This window comes from Theobroma cacao, chromosome 3 (genome assembly GCF_000208745.1).
Source record: "Theobroma cacao cultivar B97-61/B2 chromosome 3, Criollo_cocoa_genome_V2, whole genome shotgun sequence".
Classification (NCBI taxonomy): Eukaryota; Viridiplantae; Streptophyta; class Magnoliopsida; order Malvales; family Malvaceae; genus Theobroma; species Theobroma cacao.
In genome coordinates, this window is record NC_030852.1 from 26,529,209 (window position 1) to 26,549,260 (window position 20,052).

General features: G+C 35.5%; 4 protein-coding genes across 5 annotated transcripts; 2 read left to right on the forward strand and 2 right to left on the reverse strand.

Annotated features, from left to right (window-relative positions):
- Positions 454–11,363, reverse strand: LOC18605198 (probable alpha-mannosidase At5g13980). Its single transcript, XM_018117770.1, has 29 exons — positions 11,163–11,363; positions 10,980–11,063; positions 10,785–10,873; positions 10,483–10,657; positions 10,209–10,328; positions 10,006–10,089; positions 9,847–9,918; positions 9,158–9,271; positions 7,745–7,845; positions 7,554–7,647; positions 7,295–7,462; positions 7,119–7,208; positions 6,149–6,214; positions 5,978–6,034; positions 5,351–5,570; positions 5,096–5,241; positions 4,495–4,560; positions 4,280–4,339; positions 4,124–4,195; positions 3,470–3,517; positions 3,233–3,352; positions 3,050–3,115; positions 2,406–2,518; positions 2,179–2,263; positions 1,976–2,086; positions 1,800–1,895; positions 1,450–1,497; positions 980–1,048; positions 454–900 (listed from the first exon to the last, which is right to left on the reverse strand). Exons 1-29 carry the CDS (start codon positions 11,361–11,363, stop codon positions 703–705), a joined length of 3,033 nt encoding a protein of 1,010 aa, XP_017973259.1. The 3' UTR covers positions 454–702.
- LOC18605199 (magnesium protoporphyrin IX methyltransferase, chloroplastic) lies at positions 12,446–13,996 on the forward strand. Its single transcript, XM_007038075.2, has 2 exons — positions 12,446–13,151; positions 13,414–13,996. Exons 1-2 carry the CDS (start codon positions 12,567–12,569, stop codon positions 13,813–13,815), a joined length of 987 nt encoding a protein of 328 aa, XP_007038137.2. The 5' UTR covers positions 12,446–12,566; the 3' UTR covers positions 13,816–13,996.
- LOC18605200 (trihelix transcription factor ASR3) lies at positions 14,409–16,834 on the reverse strand. The gene is made up of 2 exons (XM_007038077.2): positions 15,256–16,834; positions 14,409–15,032 (listed from the first exon to the last, which is right to left on the reverse strand). The coding sequence occupies exons 1-2, from the start codon at positions 15,929–15,931 to the stop codon at positions 14,758–14,760; spliced, it is 951 nt and encodes a 316-aa protein (XP_007038139.2). The 5' UTR covers positions 15,932–16,834; the 3' UTR covers positions 14,409–14,757.
- LOC18605201 (MHF histone-fold complex subunit 1) lies at positions 17,417–19,308 on the forward strand. Of its 2 annotated transcripts, none has more exons than XR_001926919.1 (4): positions 17,417–17,727; positions 17,886–17,957; positions 18,600–18,695; positions 18,927–19,308. XR_001926919.1 is itself a non-coding variant. In XM_007038078.2 (4 exons), the coding sequence occupies exons 1-4, from the start codon at positions 17,595–17,597 to the stop codon at positions 19,073–19,075; spliced, it is 435 nt and encodes a 144-aa protein (XP_007038140.2). In that variant the 5' UTR covers positions 17,426–17,594; the 3' UTR covers positions 19,076–19,308. The 2 variants fall into 2 exon arrangements, 1 of the variants encoding a protein (XP_007038140.2); XM_007038078.2 differs by having other exon boundaries at positions 17,426–17,727; positions 18,615–18,695.

The following is a 20,052-nucleotide window of genomic DNA, read 5'->3' on the forward strand; positions in this document are numbered from 1 at the left end:
CTTTTTTTAATTTTATAATAATAAATAAATATCTATCTATATATACTATATACTAAAACTAACTCAAGTAATATTTTTGGATGACACTTGACATATTTTTTTGATCTGAAAGTGGAATTTTTTTCATTTTAGAGTTATTTATTTGAATTTGTTTGATATGGAACTAGATGGGGTTAGTTTTGAATTTTGGCAGTGTTACATAGCAATTTAAGTACCGCTGTAGAGGAACCAACCAAGCATGATAACCCTGCAGTGTTACATTTCTTCCACTGCATTTTCACCACACGTTTGCTTCTTCTTTCGTGCATAATTTTTGCCTTTGCATGCACTCAAAGTGTACGATAAAATCTGGAAAAAGTTACCTTTCCAATATTTACACTCCATTCTATTTTGTCTGATAGCTTTTTTGCATTCATCAAATGAGTTAATTTCATTCATTCAACAACACTTCAGTTGGTCTATATATGTCTAGTTGGATGTAAGAGTGCGTTAATTAGATTATAAGCGGATAAAATGAGGGAAGCAGCAAGCATTAGTTTTATTTAATGTTACAGAAGGCTGTTTGCTTTGGAGCCAATACATCTCTCGGCAAGAAATTTGAAAGTAACCTACTTGCTAGTTGCTTACCTCCCTCGCATGATTGATCATTGTTCAGGAACAATGAAGAACTTATTGGAACTTGTTTCTTCCAGTGATTTTCTTCTAATGGAATTCGATGACGAAGGTCCGGATTTCCATTGGAGCAAGTTCAACCACCAAAATTGATGGATCAACAGGTCCTCCCCTCACCACTTTGGGAGATTCTCCAGATGAGCCTTCTACTTTCCACACCAGCCTCTTCTTTTCCATTTCTGCTCTTCCTTGGTTAGCAGATAGACTCATCTCTGTTACTTCATTTATCTGAATATAAGAAGAAATGAAATATTATCAGAATTGGTAATCGGTAGAATTTTCACGCACTCCATTTGGCCTTTTTTACCTTCTTATGTGCGAATACTTTTTTCAGTTGTACACTTGCCATAACTGAGAGATCCTTGTCCTCCCCAATCTTGCATTTGAAGCACCAAAGAAATAGTTTAATTCAGTATATGCCAGTTTGATGCTGAACAAAGAATTTCTACTCTTGAATGTGGTCAAAAGCCAAATGTTGCCAAACGCTTAAAACCAATCAATGCTGAAAAATGCATTGTAGTGCTAATTATTTGTATATATTCTCCATATATGTGCATGTATATATGTACAAATGTACATATTCGCATACATAATCAGCCTTCAAGTGGAAAAAGTTGAGATGCTAAGGAGAATCTATTCATAAAGGTATGATAGTTATAAGAACTTCCCAATTCTTAATTAATTGGCATTGATTAGTTAAGATGCCTTAATTAAACTATTTGTGAAATCAGGCCTTGATCATCAGTTTAAGTTTAATACATTAAACAAAATACCAACCTCGTACAAGTGTGCCAACCGAAGAAGAACTTTTCCATCATCCAATTCCTGCAGATTTTTTTTTTAAAAGAGGTAAAGTATACTGATCATGAAATTAATATGTCTAAGCCTTGGTGAGGAGATACTTTGCTGTAGTACAAAAGGGCATTGAAGCTATCTATTCGATCACATATACAATGTATTAGGTAGAGTTTGACACCCTGAACACAACTCGTGCGGCGATAAAAATTCTGGGGAATCTTTTTTGCACCTTTCCTTATCATTTTCTGAGAGTTTCATTATGCTATTCAACAGACTGGTAATTGAACAAATACTAGTACATTAACAAGACACAGACATGAGATACATACCTGGAGGGTTATCATTGCAACATTATCAGGTAAAACATAAGAGGGGTCCATCCCTGAGAAGGATAAGATGCGGGAATTTGCCCATTCATCTCCATCCTGCAAAATGCTAACCAAACGTTTATTAGTCTCTGGTTGACCACAATCGGCAACAAGATAGTTCAAGTTATTGCTTTCACCTGCTCTGTAAAGGCTAAGAGAAATGGAGAATAAATCTCCTGACCAAAGGATCGACGCCACTTAGATGCCTCTCCAAGAGGATCAATTCTTAGGTAATACTTCCCCACGATCTATCAACATTTGATTTGTTAACAAATATATATGTGAAAAGTATAGTATTGCTGGAAACTGAAGATCAAAGATACGACTGATTTTTTCTTACAGTTAGTCCACTGCATTTATTTTGAACACAAACTGTTTCATTTAGTGCTTCTGCAACACCTCTATTATCATCATGAAGCAACCTCCTATACAAAGAAGGAAGAACCAAAATTATAGATTTAAAAAATTTATCAAATGTATAATTGATTATCATGGTATCCATCCACTGACATTCTTATAGAATGTAATAGATAAACGAACAAGCAACAGAAATGCAAGAGATTAAACCTATGGAGCATTAGTTCTAATTGACCATCCTTAATGCTGGCTCCACCCACAGATCGATCAACTAAGACTGAGAGCTCCTTACTGTCATCCTTAATGTACAACCCAAGATCAATCTGAAATGAAAGCAAATAAAAACTTCTTAGGGCAGAGCCTTGAAGAGACCAGCCAGTCAAACTGCAGATTGTTAAGAAGTTGTTAAGCAGTAGTTCCATAAGAAGAGATGCAGAGCAGCAATACAAACTAACTACATTGCATAAAATAATTGCAAACAATAAACATTCATTCATCTATATACAGCGAGCCTCATCTTTAAGTGGACATGGAGCACAAAAAGACAATTTATCCAGAGATAATTTGCTAGTCTTGAATTAATAAACCCAAATGCCCACCCTTCACAATTTAAAAATATGAATAAGCTTCTACAGTTTCATATGATATTATTCGCACTCCTTCTTTCATCAAGTATATATAAAAGGAAAATTCAGTTTTCAATTAGGTGAAATTTGAACTCAAATGCTTAGATATACACTGCAGACTTCTGACCTTAACAATGGTAAATTGTCAACTGAACAGATTTGGCTTCTTATTCTACAGGATGTATTAAAAGAACTTTAGGAGATAACATAACGGTGTATTTAACATACAGGGTAATAATTTCCTGCTACAGGTTGATTCACTTCCAGGTTCCAATCTTTCCTATAGTCTCGAATCTGCAAAATAATAATTTCCATAAAGGCTACGTACAAGCAATATTCCAGAGATCAAATATTGCTATTCATACATACTCCATCAACATGCTAATATATCAAGACAACCAGGCAACAAACCCTTTCAATGAAATCACGACCACTGGAATCTGTATAGAATGTTTTGTTGGTTTTCATATGTGTCGAAATCTGAGTCACAACTTCTTTTCCAATTCCATCATCAATAGGAATAGGCCCAACCTAAAATTAAGAACATTTGTGTTATGCAAACAGCTCTAACACAAAAATATCCTCCCACAATGTTTAGGATAAATATGTACATGAATATCAGAAAAATCATAAATGTAAATGACTTACAGTGAACTCAAATTCAGCATACTCCTTTCCCTTGTACACTCTTGTGATCTGTTTATGCACACAATGATGTTAGTTACTGAAAGTATTGAGCGTTAAGGAACCCGTTACTTTCAAGTTTAGAGAGCACGATAGAGAATTTTATCTGAACCCATAACAGAATGTATCAGATCATAGTAATTGTAGACATCTATTCAAGCAAACAGGTAATTTATGGTCCAAATCTAGTCAACCTTTTGCCATGCCATAGTAAAAATTCTATACAAACAAGATTCGATTCTTCAACCATGTGCAATTTGTATGACGAAAGAGAGAGGGTGGAAATGGGGCATAAGTTGATTATATGTGCAACATATTACAAGCACATCCATTTCATCCATGATCTATACCATCTAAAACTCTTCTTCCTTTAGGTTAAGTACAGAACATAATTTTGAAATAATTTATTAGTAATTAGACCAATTAAGATAGATTTTAACTTTAATTACATGTTGCACCTTTATTTGAGTGTCTCAATAAAATAAATGTAAGCTAACATTTATTTTCCTTTAACATGTTTTCTGTGATCATATTGTGATTCTTACACAAAATAAGGAAGGCTATGTAGGAAAAGAAACTAAACAAATTGACGCCCATGTCATTTGATGAGAGATTAACCTGATATATCCATGAATTGATTCTCTGGTGTACCTCATCCAATAATGGTCCTCGCAAAACGGTAAAAGAAGCCTGAAAAATTTTCCCATCCTATAAAATTTGAAGCTTGTTGCGGTTAGATGTAAATTCTTAAGAGTGTGCTTCAAAAATATGTACCTGCCCATCTGATCTGGTATGATATGTGTGATTTGGACGAAAGATGTATGCTCCAGAGGCCTTCAACAAGTTAAATCAAAATAATTATTTCCAAAATTTTTCTTGTATAGTCAAATACCACTAGTGTAAAGAATGAGAAAAGAAAAGTATATAAGAATTATGAAAATTAAAAAAAAAATCAGTAAAGAGGCTTCTATAAAAAGGTATATGATCACCTGTTCATCCACACTTCCATCATCTCCAGAATAAAAGCTATATGATTGCCTTACAGATTCTTTTACCTTCAATTTCATACAATAAGAAATCAGATGTAAGATATGTTGAGAAAATGAAAAAAGAACAGATGATTTTTCATTCAATACGTGCTCTGTTATGAAGCACTGAAAACAGAAACTTAACAAAGGCTACATACACTTAGTACATGATGATCACACATTGAAAATAACATTACAAAACAAGCTTATACATGAACTTACATCTGTATTAACATATTAACACTTGTTCTAAAGGGATTAACAAGTGTAAAACATCATAGTCCAGCTTCCATGCATCAATCCATGTATAGTCATCAAACCAGACAAAAACATACACTATGGTGCATGAAGTACAAGTAGATTTCCACATGTCACAAGGTCCACTTGGCAAAGCAAGCATTAACTTCAACAAGATACACATATATAGTAAACTGTTTCGTCTAATCAAGCAATTAGAAACAATTCACACATACGCATATATACATATATAGATAGACAGACAAGGAGGGGGTGACTCAGTGATTTAAAGAGAAAAATATAAAAGGAGAACCAAAGAACACACCATAGTTCTGCTATTAATATAGCGAATGAGTTTTCCTTGGTTTTTAGAATACACAAGTTTCACGTCGCCTGGCCCTACTTCAATTACATCACTTCGTTTTTCTTCAGAACTGTACACTACGTGGCTCTTTGAAGCAGTAGCTATCACTGAGAAGCAGGCCAACCAAACATACAGCTTATGTCAATAGAATGCTAATAAGAAATCCCATGGTCCTAGGTATTACTATTTTCACAATATAGCTATAATATTTGTAACCTGGTCGTTTGCCTCTTGAGATGAAGTAAGTGTTGAAACCAATAGGTGGTGCAGATGCTGAAAATGCAAGCCAATACTTTGGAGTAGCACTTGGAAATTTACCCAAATAAGCCACAGAATAGTAATTTCTTATGGCCAAAGATGCATTTTGCAGAGGTAGAAGCTGTGATTCAATTTCTTTTCCACCAGAATCTTTAACAATGACATTCTCATCGATAACCTGCAGCAAGTGATGATGCAAAATCACATTTCAGAAGCATAAGGACAAAGTAAAATGCATAAAATGTTGTTCATCTTTCATCCTGCCCAACCAACACATGCACATATGAGAGTGTAGACACAAGAGAATTATGTAGCAATAATAAAACAATAAGACAAAACACAGTCCCCCATAAAAGGCAAATAAAAACTCCTCCCCAGAGATGTAAGGCATGCATGAATGTGAATTGAATGTATATATCTCAGTTTTTGCATTCATACACGTAACACAAACAAATAACTTGTATACGGGCAGATGTACACTCATTTTTTGTTTACAAGTAAATTGGGAATTTGGGAAATATGTGCAGTATCAAATTAAAGCCATGGAAAGTAAAGATCATAGCATTAAGAAGACTATATACTCACAGGAATTCTAATAACGTCTTCTCTTTTCCATCCCAAAGGATTGTAGACAACAACCACCTGAGAGAATAATACACCAATAGAATATAATACAGAAGGAGTTAGATTAATCTTTTCATAATCAATGGAAAATTATAGCAAAAGAGATGAAATGTCAAATGCTAGTCTCTTTACCAGATTTTTCCCATTTGACAGATCAACCTCTGATGGAGGACAATAACTTATATTCAGAAGCAGACACTGAAAAGGATAAATTCAGAATCAGTAGACTCAAACTGAAGTCAAATTAATAAACAACCCCATCCAAATAGGAACCTATCCACAAAAGGTTTTATCTTAGAAGTGAGGGTAAAAAAGAAGAGCTTATGAATACTAGTAATTGTTCGTGAAGATAGGCTTTTTACTGACCATGAAATATAAGTAAAAAGGCATCGAAACTGGATTTGAAAACTAATTGCTTTCCTTATCCAAGTTCATTTTACCTCTACACGGTTACTTGAAGCTGTAAATCAAAATAGGAACTTCCAGGAAAATATATCCAGGTTTTCCTATCAAAACAATTAGAGAAATCTACTAACAATGGCATTGAAATATGCTACAAGAACCTCTGAATAAAGTAAATATATGCTTCAATATTTTAAACCAAAGATCAGAGCTTTTTGTTTTTGATCAAAAAGATCAGAGCTTCAAATATGCATTTTTTTCTCTTTTAAACTATAACATCACTGATGATTGAGATGAGAAAGGATAAATATACTAATGAAAATTTAGAGCTTCACAGGTCACTTTTAAGTATTTCTCTAACTGCCCAAATAGGCACATGCAATTTTAATCAGGAGTCTATATAAATCTACAAGTCCACATGTTTGGACAAAGTTAATTACTAATGGGAAGAAATGCTATTCTTTCTCTTTTTTGTTGGCTGAAACAGAGGGGAAAAGCCATTAGCCAAGCTAGTGTATCTCATAATTTATATTAGCAAACTGCAAGCAGCTAAAATCATCACTTAAAAGCTAGGGAAGACAAAAAAGGCAGATTTGTGATTAGATTGTCTGACGGTGGCACAAGGTCATTGAGTTCAGCTAGCTAGCCTTGACCACGGAAAAACAGCCAATTAGATAAGTATAAAGAGTCTTGCTATTGCCTGATGAAACTCAGTCACTGGGCTCCCACTATCAGCCTTTGAAGAGGACCTTGTCATAGATGCAAGTGATGATTCAACCACCTTTGCAGTCTGCAAGAACCATTAATTGCAGAAGAATCACAAGAAGCTTAAGCCTCTTAAGTATTTATAGGAGAATAAATGCATATAAACTTTACCTCCTCATAGCCAATGGATAGTCTTTTTGCATAATCATCAGCCACGTGCTGCTTTGAAGTACCACTGACTGCATCATGATGTTGAGCGATTGCTAAGGCATCAGCTAAAGAATCAGTGTTAGGCCCCACTTTACTTCTTCCCTTAAAAAATTCCAATTGCCTTGCTGCCTGTTGTTTATACATGGTAAACCAAGCTAAAATGATGTAGGAAGACATATATGACATGATTGATACCAGTTAAAAAAGATGAAAGTCGTACCAAATAGTAGCTACTCATTGTTCTAACATAACCTTTGAGTGCAGGCCTGCTTGTAAAATATCCAGTCCAGTAGGCATTTATACGGTCTGCATATCTGATAATTGCATGTATCAATTGTGAATGCAGGTTACATGACCAACGGAAAATCTCCTATATAGACAAATTTTAACCTTAAAAAAATTTAAACTCACGGAAAGTAGTCATCAGTCTTGAGTGGCCAAGCCTTATTTGTTGCATACTTTGCATCAGTATATATTGATGGGGTTGAATATAGAGCATTGACACGTCCATCCTACAAGCATTACAATCAAAGGTCCTTTAGCAAGGAAAACAACACTAGCATATAGAGGTTAATTTGAGGATTATTTCTATAGCATGAGCAGATTCAAACTGATCCATGTAAAGGACATCATGGGATTCATAACTCTTTGTAAAGGGAGTTCTTATGATAGGGAAAGGAAGTGCTGCAAACAAATAAAGGATGCGTCTGAGGCAGCGGAAAGGAAAATCGGAGCAGTTACTGAAGTACTGAGTATTGTGATAAGTGGAAAACAATAAGAAGTGAATTAGGGAGTAGACGAGAATTAAAGGGAGAATTTGAAGAGAAGCTCTGAAGGAGAATGTCTTAGCTCTAGAGGGAAAAGAGCCCTTGAATGAATTGGTGTAGGTTCTCTATACACTGCCAAAAGTAATCACTATAAGAAAAGGCTTTAATGCATGAATGACTTTATTAAGAAGAGCTTTAATATTGGGTAACCGTTACTCAAAGTTAATGTCGAGTAATGGTTAAAAACCATTATGTGACCGTTGAAGTAATTAAGTGTAATAAGACTTGTTCTCGAGTAGAAGGTAACATAGGATAAATATATGTTAAAAGGCACAAGAAAGGAAACTGTATATGAACAGGTACACAAGAATAAGGTAAAAAGAGGAAACACTTGTACTTTAGAAAAAGGTTAAGGGAAGACCTCTTAATTACCTTCACATCTAAGCCACCAAATCAAATCCCCGAAACATCCTAAGATAAAAATAACCCATGAACACTGCCACTTATTTCAAATTGCTTTCACTACCATCCGTGTGACGCGGTTATATCGCATGAAAAGTAGCATTTCACTTGTTTTAGTTTTTTTACATAAAGTAGTGTTTCACTTATTCTAGTTGTTTCGCATAGAGTAATACTTCACTTGTTTTAGTCGTTCTACATATGGTAGTACTTCACTTGTAATGGTTGTTCTCATTATCCTCTATATAATATTATGCTGTAAAATAATTTTTTAGAGAATAGATATTAACCAAATCAAGTATCTACACTCTCATATGAAACAAGAAAAGACATGTCAAATTGAAGCTTGTTAACCACATTTTTTTTGAATTGGGGGGAGGGATTTTGAAGTTAGTGTAACATACAATCATGTCTATTCTGTAAATGATAACCTGTTAACAGATTGAAAAATAGTTGCTACATGTTGTAACATCACTAGTCAAACTTAAACAGTAGCAAGAATGCCAAATTGACAGGGCAGAAAATGCAGAAGACAACAAGAATGTCCTATTTAGCTAATATTAGATAATGCATAACAAAAGTCTTGGAGAATACTAACTTGATTAACATAATGAATGAACTTGTCCATTTGCCGGAACCATGTATGTGCATATTGATACTTGAAATCTGTTCCCATAGTCCACATTACATGGTTTGTGCGAGTTATGTTAGCCTGAAAAAGTCGAGAAATTTTTGGTAAGTGTCAAGCGTCAACCTTTCCGAATACAACAAATGCAAATCCAAGTTCATAACAATGGAATACACTAAGCGGCAGTGCAGACAAGAATTTGCAGAAGTCCTTGATAAGTAAGATCTTGGTTCTAAACAATTGACAACGGCCAGCAACAGCCTCTACCAAAGAGTCAACTGCATAGAGCAATTTCATTAATAAAGGGGAAAAGTAATTCCAGTCATACAAGATATACTTTTTTTTTTTTTTATAATTGGGAGAGGGGGGATTCGAACCCTGCTCTTTAGGTAGGGGGATAATGCACCAACCAATGAGCCAAATACTCGGGTTCAAAATAATTTTGTATCTTCGCCAAACAAGCATATTCATATAAATATATAATAGCATAGAAAAATTGGTTCCAATGCCCATCTGAGACTGGGAAAGTACAGTACAGTTTCAGACAGAAACCAGACCAAATGAAGCTGATGCTGCAGCAGAAGTCTTAAAGACATGCCATGCCGATGTAATTTTAATTAGTAAGCTTGAGAAATCACTGATACAAGGCATCTTACTACCTGAGATAATGCAGCTGCTACAAACTCATTCACGCGCTCAGGGACATTGTAGTCAAATAACTCCATGTTATCCTTTAAGTGAAGACAAAAACATATAATCACATTTTGCTCAAGCATATGAACTAAAAGCTTGTTAATAATCTCTAACAAAGAATTTACCTGGACAATTGGGGAATCATCATTAACTTCATAGTTGAAATTACTGGGAGGGTCATAATTCTCAGGGAATGCACCAGCAAATATCTAAAGAAAAGTAATCGATTCACTTAGAGAATTTGACCTAAAGTCAAGAACCGAGATAGTGACTAGTAATCGCACCCATCCTTAACATCTGAACGAACCTAATTACACTATCCACCCACCTGTGACGATGAACCCAGACTCTTAGAGCCCCGCCAGACAACTTCAAGGCTCTTCTCATCTTTCCTTTTAGCTCTGTCTTGGTAGTCAATTCGCGCAAAGAACAGTGAATCAAATCCAACCTATGCCAGCAAACAAGCTTGTAATTAGCAGATTAGTAGACAACGGATGGAGGACAAATGTGTTCTACTGACAAAGTATTGTCTTGAGAAGGAAAAAAAATTGTGTCGACTGGACAAGTGTTTAACATATCAGTGACGACAAGAGAAGCCATACCTCTGCACTCAACAAGTAAGCCTGCACTGCAGAATGTCCAAAGGGATCGATCTGCCAACCAATCCTAGGGGTCACATTAAATTCGCTTTTGATAAATCGATGTCCAAGAGTTGTTTGATCAATCATGTCAATGTAATGTGTGGCTGCCTCGTCATGCATGCACATGCCCCCATTTCTGCAAGTCAAACGTCAAATGTCCCACAAAACTTAAATGCCATAATCCCACAATTTCCCACAAAATGAAAAAATCATAACCAGAGATGATAACAAAATCTTAAGCAAATTTGAGTTTATTCCTATACATTAGCTCTAGTTGACCCGAGTTGATAAGCTGCTTCACTGTCTCTTGAACTGCCTCACTCTGATCTCTCCACCACCGCTGGAAAAATGCCTGTACTCAATCACAGAACAATATTTTCCAATCCTTTCAAATTTCAAATACAAATTATACCGGGATTTAGAAAAAATAAATAAAAGGAAAGGAAAAAAATAGTTGCCTGTTCAACATAAATGAACTTCCTGTTCTTATCAGCTAACAGTGCCGGCACTATAGAATCCAAAACATTCTGAACACAAGCTCCCTGCAAATATAATCAAACAAAAAGAACAAAAAAAGTCAAATATTGATCAATAAATCCAAAAAAATAAAACTTTTTCAAAAAAAAAGAAAAAAAAAAGACCTGAATGGAATTGTTGGAGCCGACATAGTATTGATCAACAGTTTTCAACCAACCAACATCATCGTGCGTATGAGCCACCAAATGAACATTAAGTTTCCCGGGAGCTATCTTCGACGTCGTATTGTAAACCATGTACTTAGATTCCACCTCGCACCAGAAAACGCACATCAATGCAATCAAAATCCACGCCCCAATCGCCATGGCTGGCTCACACCTGCGCTGACGGAAACCCGATAAACTCAGCTCAGTCTCTCACGTATAAACAAGAAGGCAAATCAAGCGAGTATTCCAAAGAACAATTGGATCAGATTTGTTGTCTAATTATTTGTATAGTTGTGGAAAGTAAGAAGTTAAGTGAACAGAGCAAAAGAGGTCGCTTTCGAAGACGTGGAAAAAATAAAAAAGAAAAAAAAAACCTTAAGGGTTCGTCAAGAAACGTTTATTGAATAAGACAAAGAGATGTCCTTGGTTTTGAGACTTGACTGTTTGTGCGTGTCTTTGAGAGGGCTTGAGCTTATTTTCTCTCCAACTTCTTTCAGCTCCGGGTGAACACTGAGTCGGTGATTCTTTCGTTTTTCTCTCTTTTCAAAGTTCGTTCGCGGTTAACGCGCTGGCAGTTTAGAACGGTCACTTGGTTCACTTCCAATCGCTGCGCGCCACGTATGTACTTTTGAAGTGTGTTTGGCGCGACGCCAAGGCTGTTGTCGGGATTTTTACTGTTTCGGAAGGTTAAAAATCTGACACCTCATATGAACTAACAGCTTTCTATTTTTTATTTTACTCTACAAAGCTAGCAGCTAATCTTTTCAATATATAAAGGAGATATTCAGTTACACTATGTCAAATTTATTAATTTTATATCATTTTATAAATTATTAATTTTTTTATTCATCTTGTATATAAAATTTTAAGTTTTATATTTGTTAAAAATATTATTTTTTATATATTAAACAGTAAAATTTTTATTATTATCAGATAAGTAACTAAATATTTTTTATTAAATTAAAATCTAATATGTATGATTTATTAAAACATAAAATCAAACAGATAAAAGAATTAGATTAATAAAATGCAAGTAATATAAAAAGGTAATAAATGTAAAATTAATTTAATGCTAAATCGATTTAGGTGAAACTTTTTTTCAGGTGTATATATATATATCTGTCTGCCTCGTGAAGTGTAATTAAGGATTGCAAGGGAATAATAAAAAACGCCTTAAATCAAGGTGGACCCCACAGAAATCCAGAGGATCAGCTCTATCATATCCACAAAAGATTAAAAAATTCTATCAAAATTGTCATCACTGCCTTCACAGTAGACACGTAACCAAACCTCTCCTCACCGGCCGGAGAGACAAATCGAGGGAATCAGGGAGAAAGAAAATTAAATAATTCAGTCAAAATTATGGCGTACTCGGCGTCTCTATCTTCTCACATTCCTTTCCACACCAACTCCAGATTCTGCGCATTCCCTTCAAAACTCCCCAACAAACATAAAACGACGCCGTTCAGGACCACCATAACTACCACCGCCATTCCCTCTCTATTCACCGCCGCTTCCGTCACCGACCTCTCCGCCGTGGAAGGAACCACCATTGCTCTCATAGGCGGAGGTTCCGTCGCCGCCCTAGCAGCCGTTCTCTCCCTCGCTGACCCCGAACGCCGACGTCGCCTCCAAGCCGAAGAAGTCGGCGGTGGCGACAAAGAAGTCGTCAAAAACTACTTTAACAATTCCGGTTTCCAGAGATGGAAGAAGATTTACGGAGAGACCGATGATGTCAACAAGGTCCAGCTTGATATTAGGCTGGGGCACTCGAAGACAGTTGAAAATGTGATAAAAATATTGACTGATGAAGGCTCGCTGAAAGGAGTGACAGTTTGCGATGCCGGGTGCGGGACAGGCTGTCTCGCAATTCCCTTAGCGAAAGAAGGGGCGGTTGTTTCGGCTAGCGATATTTCCGCTGCCATGGTGGCTGAGGCTGAGAAACAGGTCAGTAAGATGAGCAGTTAAACTGTCATAACCGTTTTTTGTAAAAAATGACTGAAATTTTTGTTTGATTACGGGTCTTATCTTATGCATTGTTTGGATAATGGAGTTTTAACTAATGAATGCTTAGTGGATAATTCAAATTAAGTGTTTATTTCAAAGAACAAAATGCGAAATTGTATATTGTTTATGTAATTGCAAAGAATGTTTTTGTAGTTTGTTGATTTCGAGTTGCGGTCCTGAATTGTGTAATAATATAATGCAGGCGAAGGAGCAGTTAGTAGTAGGGAATGGTGGTATTGCGCCGGTTATGCCAAAATTTGAAGTGAAGGATTTGGAGAGTTTAGATGGAAAATATGATACTATGGTGTGCTTGGATGTTCTAATACATTATCCGCAGAGCAAAGCAGATGGAATGATTGCTCACCTTGCTTCACTAGCTGACAAGCGATTAATTTTGAGCTTTGCACCCAAGACATTTTATTATGATCTGTTAAAGAGGATTGGAGAGTTGTTCCCAGGGCCATCTAAGGCGACAAGGGCATATCTTCATGCGGAGGCAGATGTGGAAAGGGCATTGAATAAGGTTGGGTGGAAAATAAGGAAGAGAGGGCTAATCACTACACAGTTCTACTTTGCAAGACTCATTGAGGCCGTTCCTGCCTAATGGAAGAGAGGTTAGATTTTATTTTTGCTTTGTTTTACTTCTACTGGATAGAAATGTCGGGAAATTTTTCTCAGGTTTTCTTAGCCCTGATTTTCCTTGTATGTCATTATTATATTTGTATGTCTATGTGACTAATTGTATATTTGATGTCTTTGTATCTACTTCTGATACTTGTTCAAAATTTTGTTTGGTTTTAATGATTGATCATGATTTACTTGATGATATCAACATTTTGTGTCAGCATGCTGTGATATAATGTTTTACTTTCTATTTTCTTCAAGCCACACCTTAATTGTCTGAGTACAAATTTTTTGTTAGGTTTTAAATGTTTAATCATGGTTCATGTGATGATGTCAGTTAAGTCAGAGTGCTGCAATAAAATGTTATCCTTTTTTTTTCCTTTCCTTCAAGCTTGATGCATAATTATTTGAGTACAATATGGTAAATTTCTATAATTTTTCATTTCATTTTTGTCAACTTGACTGGAAGAAGATATGTGAGAAAGTCTAAACAAGTCTCCAGGTTTTTAAACAGAATAGATATGGCTATCCATTGATCAACACTGCCAATGAGGCTTAAAGGCTTCAACTTTCTTTGCTAGATTCATAATGACTCGGAAGAAATTAAACAAGAAAACTGTAACTTTAGCAGTTCATTATAGTACATTAGAGTAAAAAAAGAGTCCCCAAAATTTAGAGAACTGCTTCTGGTTTTCATCTGCTCTTACCTTGTATCTCATTTCAGTCCTAAACCATAGCAATAATGATTGGCCAAAGCAAAACTATGGAAGTAATGCTAGGAAAGAAAATTAAAAAGGCTGGGTGTAGATAGCAAAGCTTTCATGGGTCAACAATATGACAAGGAACTTAAATAAACCCAGAAATCATTGTCCTTTTTGCTTCACTGTGTTGCGGGAGGCTAGGACTATTATCTTGGTTTCACTTATAACTTATTGACTATTCTTAACAGCACATCTGTAAGCTTATTGAGGGCAGCAACTAAGCTATCAGCTTGCTCCTTCCTTTGGTCCCTATCTAGTTGGTAGTTTATGTTTTGAGATTCAAGCTGAGAACTTAGCATATTACTGTTCCTCTCTAGAACCTTGGCCCAATTAATGTCCTTACTTCCATCTATTGACAACCGCCTCCGCTTCAGTCCCTCCTGAATCATAGATCCTGTTCGAGCTGTTGAACCTGGATACTTTTCCTTAGCTTCACCTGCAGAATAGAAGCAAAAAAATAGTTTATACTTTGTTTGTTTCTATCTCGTTGTAGTGATGGTGAGGGATTTGCTTAAGTCTTGGTACTCTTATAAATTGAAATTGAAGCTGGTTAGTGTATTGATTGAGTAATGGAATGTTACAATAGTTAATTACAAATAATAGCTAAAGAAGGACTTGATGGTTGAACACGTAAACTTTGAATTATGAAATTTGGTTACCTGAAATTGGAGACAGAGTATTAACTGTCTTTGCAGGACTCCTCATTGCAATAGTTTCCTTTTCATTTTCTTGCCCAATTTCCTCATCAGCTTCTTCATTTTCATTTTTCTGCTCTTCCTCTGCTGTTGCTGCTGCTTTTGCTACTTGATCTCCACTGCCACTGTCTATTTCTGTCATCACCGTAACATGTGCCAGTGGAGTTGCTGCCATAGGAAATCCCCTTCCATCCAAGATGTCATAAACTTCCCTATCAAATAAACCAGGCAATTTTCTTTCTCTTCTCGAATTACTTCTCATTGTCCAGAATGATTCAGCCTCTTTCTTTTTCTGTGACTCCCAAGTCTTAATTTTCCTGAAATCACCAAGAAGATTACTCCATCTTTTCTGGCATTGAGCCGGCTCCCGGCTGACACCGTGCTGTTTACAATATGAAGAAACGGAATCCCACTTAGGTTCATTCTGGTCTGACAAAAAGATTGAGAATGGTGTATTCCTCGCTTGTGCTCTGTTCTCTACAGCAAGCTTTGCTTGTATGAGCACAATTGTTTCTTGTTTAGTCCATCGAGCATGTCTTGTATTTGTCCTGCAGTCAGTGGCATGAAATGGTCGTTCCTTTGCTTCATCAAGTTGAGAACTTGCATTCTCCTGCATGTTAATTGAATCTGGCCCCGTCATAGATGGATTGTCACAAGCCAAAAGTACTGGCTATTGAGGACGAAAGTGCTTTATGTGAATGGTTTGGTAAGACCAGATTGTTACAACCTATCTACTTGAAAAAGAAGTCAAGGGTGTATTCTGGGTGTTTAGGGTATTAGGTGCAGATGGACTGGGGCCTAAATCTCAAATATCCTTTTCATAACCAAAGAGTGTCTGTCATTGTTATATTCTTGCCATCTAAAGAGATTTATTCCATATAGGGAACCCTACCCTCCCTGAAACTGATACACTGTCCAAATAGGAGATTCTCATATATGGAAAGTAATCAAAACAGCAGCCTACCTCTCCTTTAACGTAAAATATATAAGGCCAGTAATGTAACTTTCTATGGAAAGGTCTAATGCCCTACACCATCATTAAGCATCTACCGTAAAGAGAAAACTGCCTCCTTATAGTAATTCTCCAAAAAGAGACGACGTTTATTTTCTGTGGCACTAAGCCCATTTCCCACTCCCTCAACCTTTCCAATGCTACGAAAGTTGCCCGTATCTTGTTAATGATTATGCTTTGGTTTTTTAGTTAAGTTTATGACAACCGGCGAAACTGGACTGTAAAAGAAATCCCCAATTATTTTGGTTATTTATCCCCAATTATAGTTCTGCATTCGGCAATGCTATGGCAGGATATGCTTCTTTCATTGGGACTTCGGATAATGGTATGGCGATCATCAGCATTCATATCAGTTCATAATACATTCATCAAAGGCCTGTTATTATCGTATTTTATGAGTTTTTCCAATGCGCCAGATGAAAAAAAAAAAGTAATTTAACTTTAATAAAGTAATGAATAGCATGATTATGACAAAATTGAGCTTACACGAAAAGGGTTACCAACGCCCATCGGTTCTTGTGGAACTAAGGAATCCTAACCTCCTTTAAATTATTTAAATAATTTTAAAAAAAATTTATTATTTCAATCAAATTTTTATATTTTTATTTTAAATTAAACAAGTTTTTCTTACTAATGGTTCAATAGCTGTTATTAATCAAAATGTCTCTTATCAATATGTATCTATTATAATATATCAATATGTTACATGATCATCACTAAGTATAAAATGACAATTGTCATTTTGATTTATAATAATTAATCAATCATTTATCATTAGAGATTATTTGATTCAAATTAAAACTATAAGTACTTGATTGAAGTAATTAAAAATAATTATTTATTTAAAATTTTCAGAATAATTCTAAAAAAAATTTAAATATTATGCTATTTTCTTTCTTTCATTCAAATATTACTAAACTTTCAATTTCCTAATTACATAGCATTTGATAACACTTCCTTTTTTTGTATAATTTTTTAATATCAAATTTTTTTAGTTAAAAAATATCTTCAAAACTCAAATATAAATATATTTAAAAAAAGCTATAAAACTATTATTGGCACAAATCTTTAAAGATCTTTTTTCTTTAAAGATCACTGACTTGTTATTAAAAAAAATAATTAGAGCTAGACTAAAAAACGGCCCATAATCTAGCCCAACAAACCGCAGTCCCAACCAGGCCCAAATCTGTTCGTCTGGCTCAACTTCCCGCGCTTTTCTCCTACCTCATCAGATGATCTTCCCTTCAATCAATTCGGTGAAGACCAGAAAATTAAAACCCTAGCTTTTACAATGGAAATTGGTGAAGATAGAAGCGATCTCGAGAAAGAAGGAGAAGAACAAGAAGAAGAAGAAGAAGACTCAGTTTTCGATCTCTTGAGAGATCGGTTTCGACTCTCCGCAATTTCCATCGCCGAAGCCGAAGGTCCATTTACCCCCAAATCCTATCCCTTTTTTTTATTTTGGAGAAAGGAAAAGTTAGATATCTAAAATTCTCACATTTTATCAGTTTTCTTTTAAATTATGAGTGTAAATTCTTAATTTTGACTAAATTGAATTCAAATCTTCATCTGATTCGAGCAGCGAAGAGAAACGGTATGGAAATTTCTGAACCGATAGTAGCTTGTATTGCCGATTTGGCCTTCAAATACACAGGTAAAACTTGTCGCTTATCACTATTTACTATTTAAGTTTTTCTTTTTTTTCGTTTATCAATTTTCTTTTATGTTATTTGTACTTTGTTCTTTGAATTTCGACCTTCTTAAAATTTAAAATCCCTTTTTTAACATTGAGTTTCTTCTATAAGCAATCACTTGATTAGATCAGTAATACAGCTATTTTATTGGTTAAAATGGTGTAGCTGAAAGGAATGATAGATTTAGATTTTTATTGTCAATTTGCAATAGAGGCAACTTCGGGGGTTATTATTGCAATTAGATGAAGAATATTTTTGAGCTAATTATTAACAATTTAGATTTTTTTCTGCTATTGAAAAAGGCCTTAGTTACAACTTTGTTGTATAGCAATCTCCGTTGCCCTGATGGGGTGAATTTCACTTTTAATTGTGTAATTTGGTAACTTTTCAAAAAAAAAAATGTGGAATTTGGTATGCCTATCATTCAAGTCTTGAATTGTGATTTTATATGCATCATTCTCACTGTACCTGGTGAGAATATAACTACAATCCATGACCATTTTGCATTTCAGAAGGTGACAATTTTGCTTGTGCTATTATCACCGTTTACATTGTTTGATTTAATGTTACCAAAAGTTTGCTTGAATTAATGAAATGTGCAGCTGTTTGAATCGCAGGACAGCTGGCAAAGGACCTTGAACTATTTGCACAGCATGCTGGTCGTAAATCTGTGAAAATGGAAGATGTCATAGTTTCTGGTGAGTGTTTTAGGTTCATGAGATATTACTGTCAGTAATGTCGTACTATGTTATTGAATTATTTCTTCTTTTCTGGTATTAGAGCTGCAATCAGGTGCCCCTTCTAAGAAGTGATTTATTAGAGAGAGAGAAAGAGAGAGAGTATGCCTGTTTGGTATTGATTGGTTAGAAATAGCGTTTTTTATTTGTTCAGATTATAGAGACATAAAAACTTTTTCGCTTTGATTTCAGCTCATAGGAATGAACACTTAGCTGCCGTATTGATGTCCTTCCGCAATAAGCTTAAAGCAAAAGAACCCCAATCTGAAAGGAAGAGGAAGAAAGGATCTAGAAAGGAAGACAAAGCTACTGACAGTGTGGTGCATGTTCCTGATGCTTGATTCTGGATTTCTATTGATAGGGAAGTTCTCATGGCATGTTATGGATAAGCAACTCTATCTGCATATTAATATTGGTCATTACTTATAGCCAATACACATTAAAGCTTCCAGAAATATGTAAAACTTATCTTGAAAGGTAATTCTAGTTGTACTATAATCTATCACTAATTGCCCGTCAATGTCGAATTTATGTATCCTTCTGGTTTTTCTGCATGAAACTTTATATGTGCTGACTGTTGAGCCTGATATACCAGGTAGAAGTTTACTCTGTGCCCACTTCTGCCCATCTTTAATAAATTTCATTCAGTTTCAGCTCATTCATCCTGGGAATCATGACTTCAATGCCCTTGCTAGTACAGGCAAAAGAAATGAATTCTTCAATGAGTTATTCTTTCAACTCGTTCCTTTTGGGCCCTTACCCCTCCAACCTGTACTCTTCTGTGGTTATATATCTGAACTGAGCTATGGTATTAGGGATCACTTACCCCTCCCACCTGTACTCTTCTTTTCCCTTTCGGGTCGGGAGTTTGGGAGAAATTAAGCTCAGGCTTCAGAGTGGCAACATTATACAGTAATTTATAAATAAAGGGCTTTTAGCCCAAGCACTCAACTGGGGTTTTAGTACTGTAGTTAAAAGGCCAACCTAACCAGCTGCAATCTTATATGGTTCTCTGTCCATAGTTTCCATTTTCACTAGGTACTTGTATACTACCAACTCTTAAATTGAAGATACATGGCATTCTTACGTTGATACGCTAAATAATATAGCTGTTAATGCACGTTACAGCCTCGGCTTCTGACGTCTGACCTCCATTAATTCCTTTATGAGCTTCACTGTGTAAACTTCTCCACCTCTGAAGTGTGAAAGTCTTGAGTCGTGGAATTATCGATAGTTACTTTTATACGGGACCGATATTAGTGAGCAATGATGTTTGACTATATCTGGCATCTTTACATTTCCAACCCCATGGAAAAAG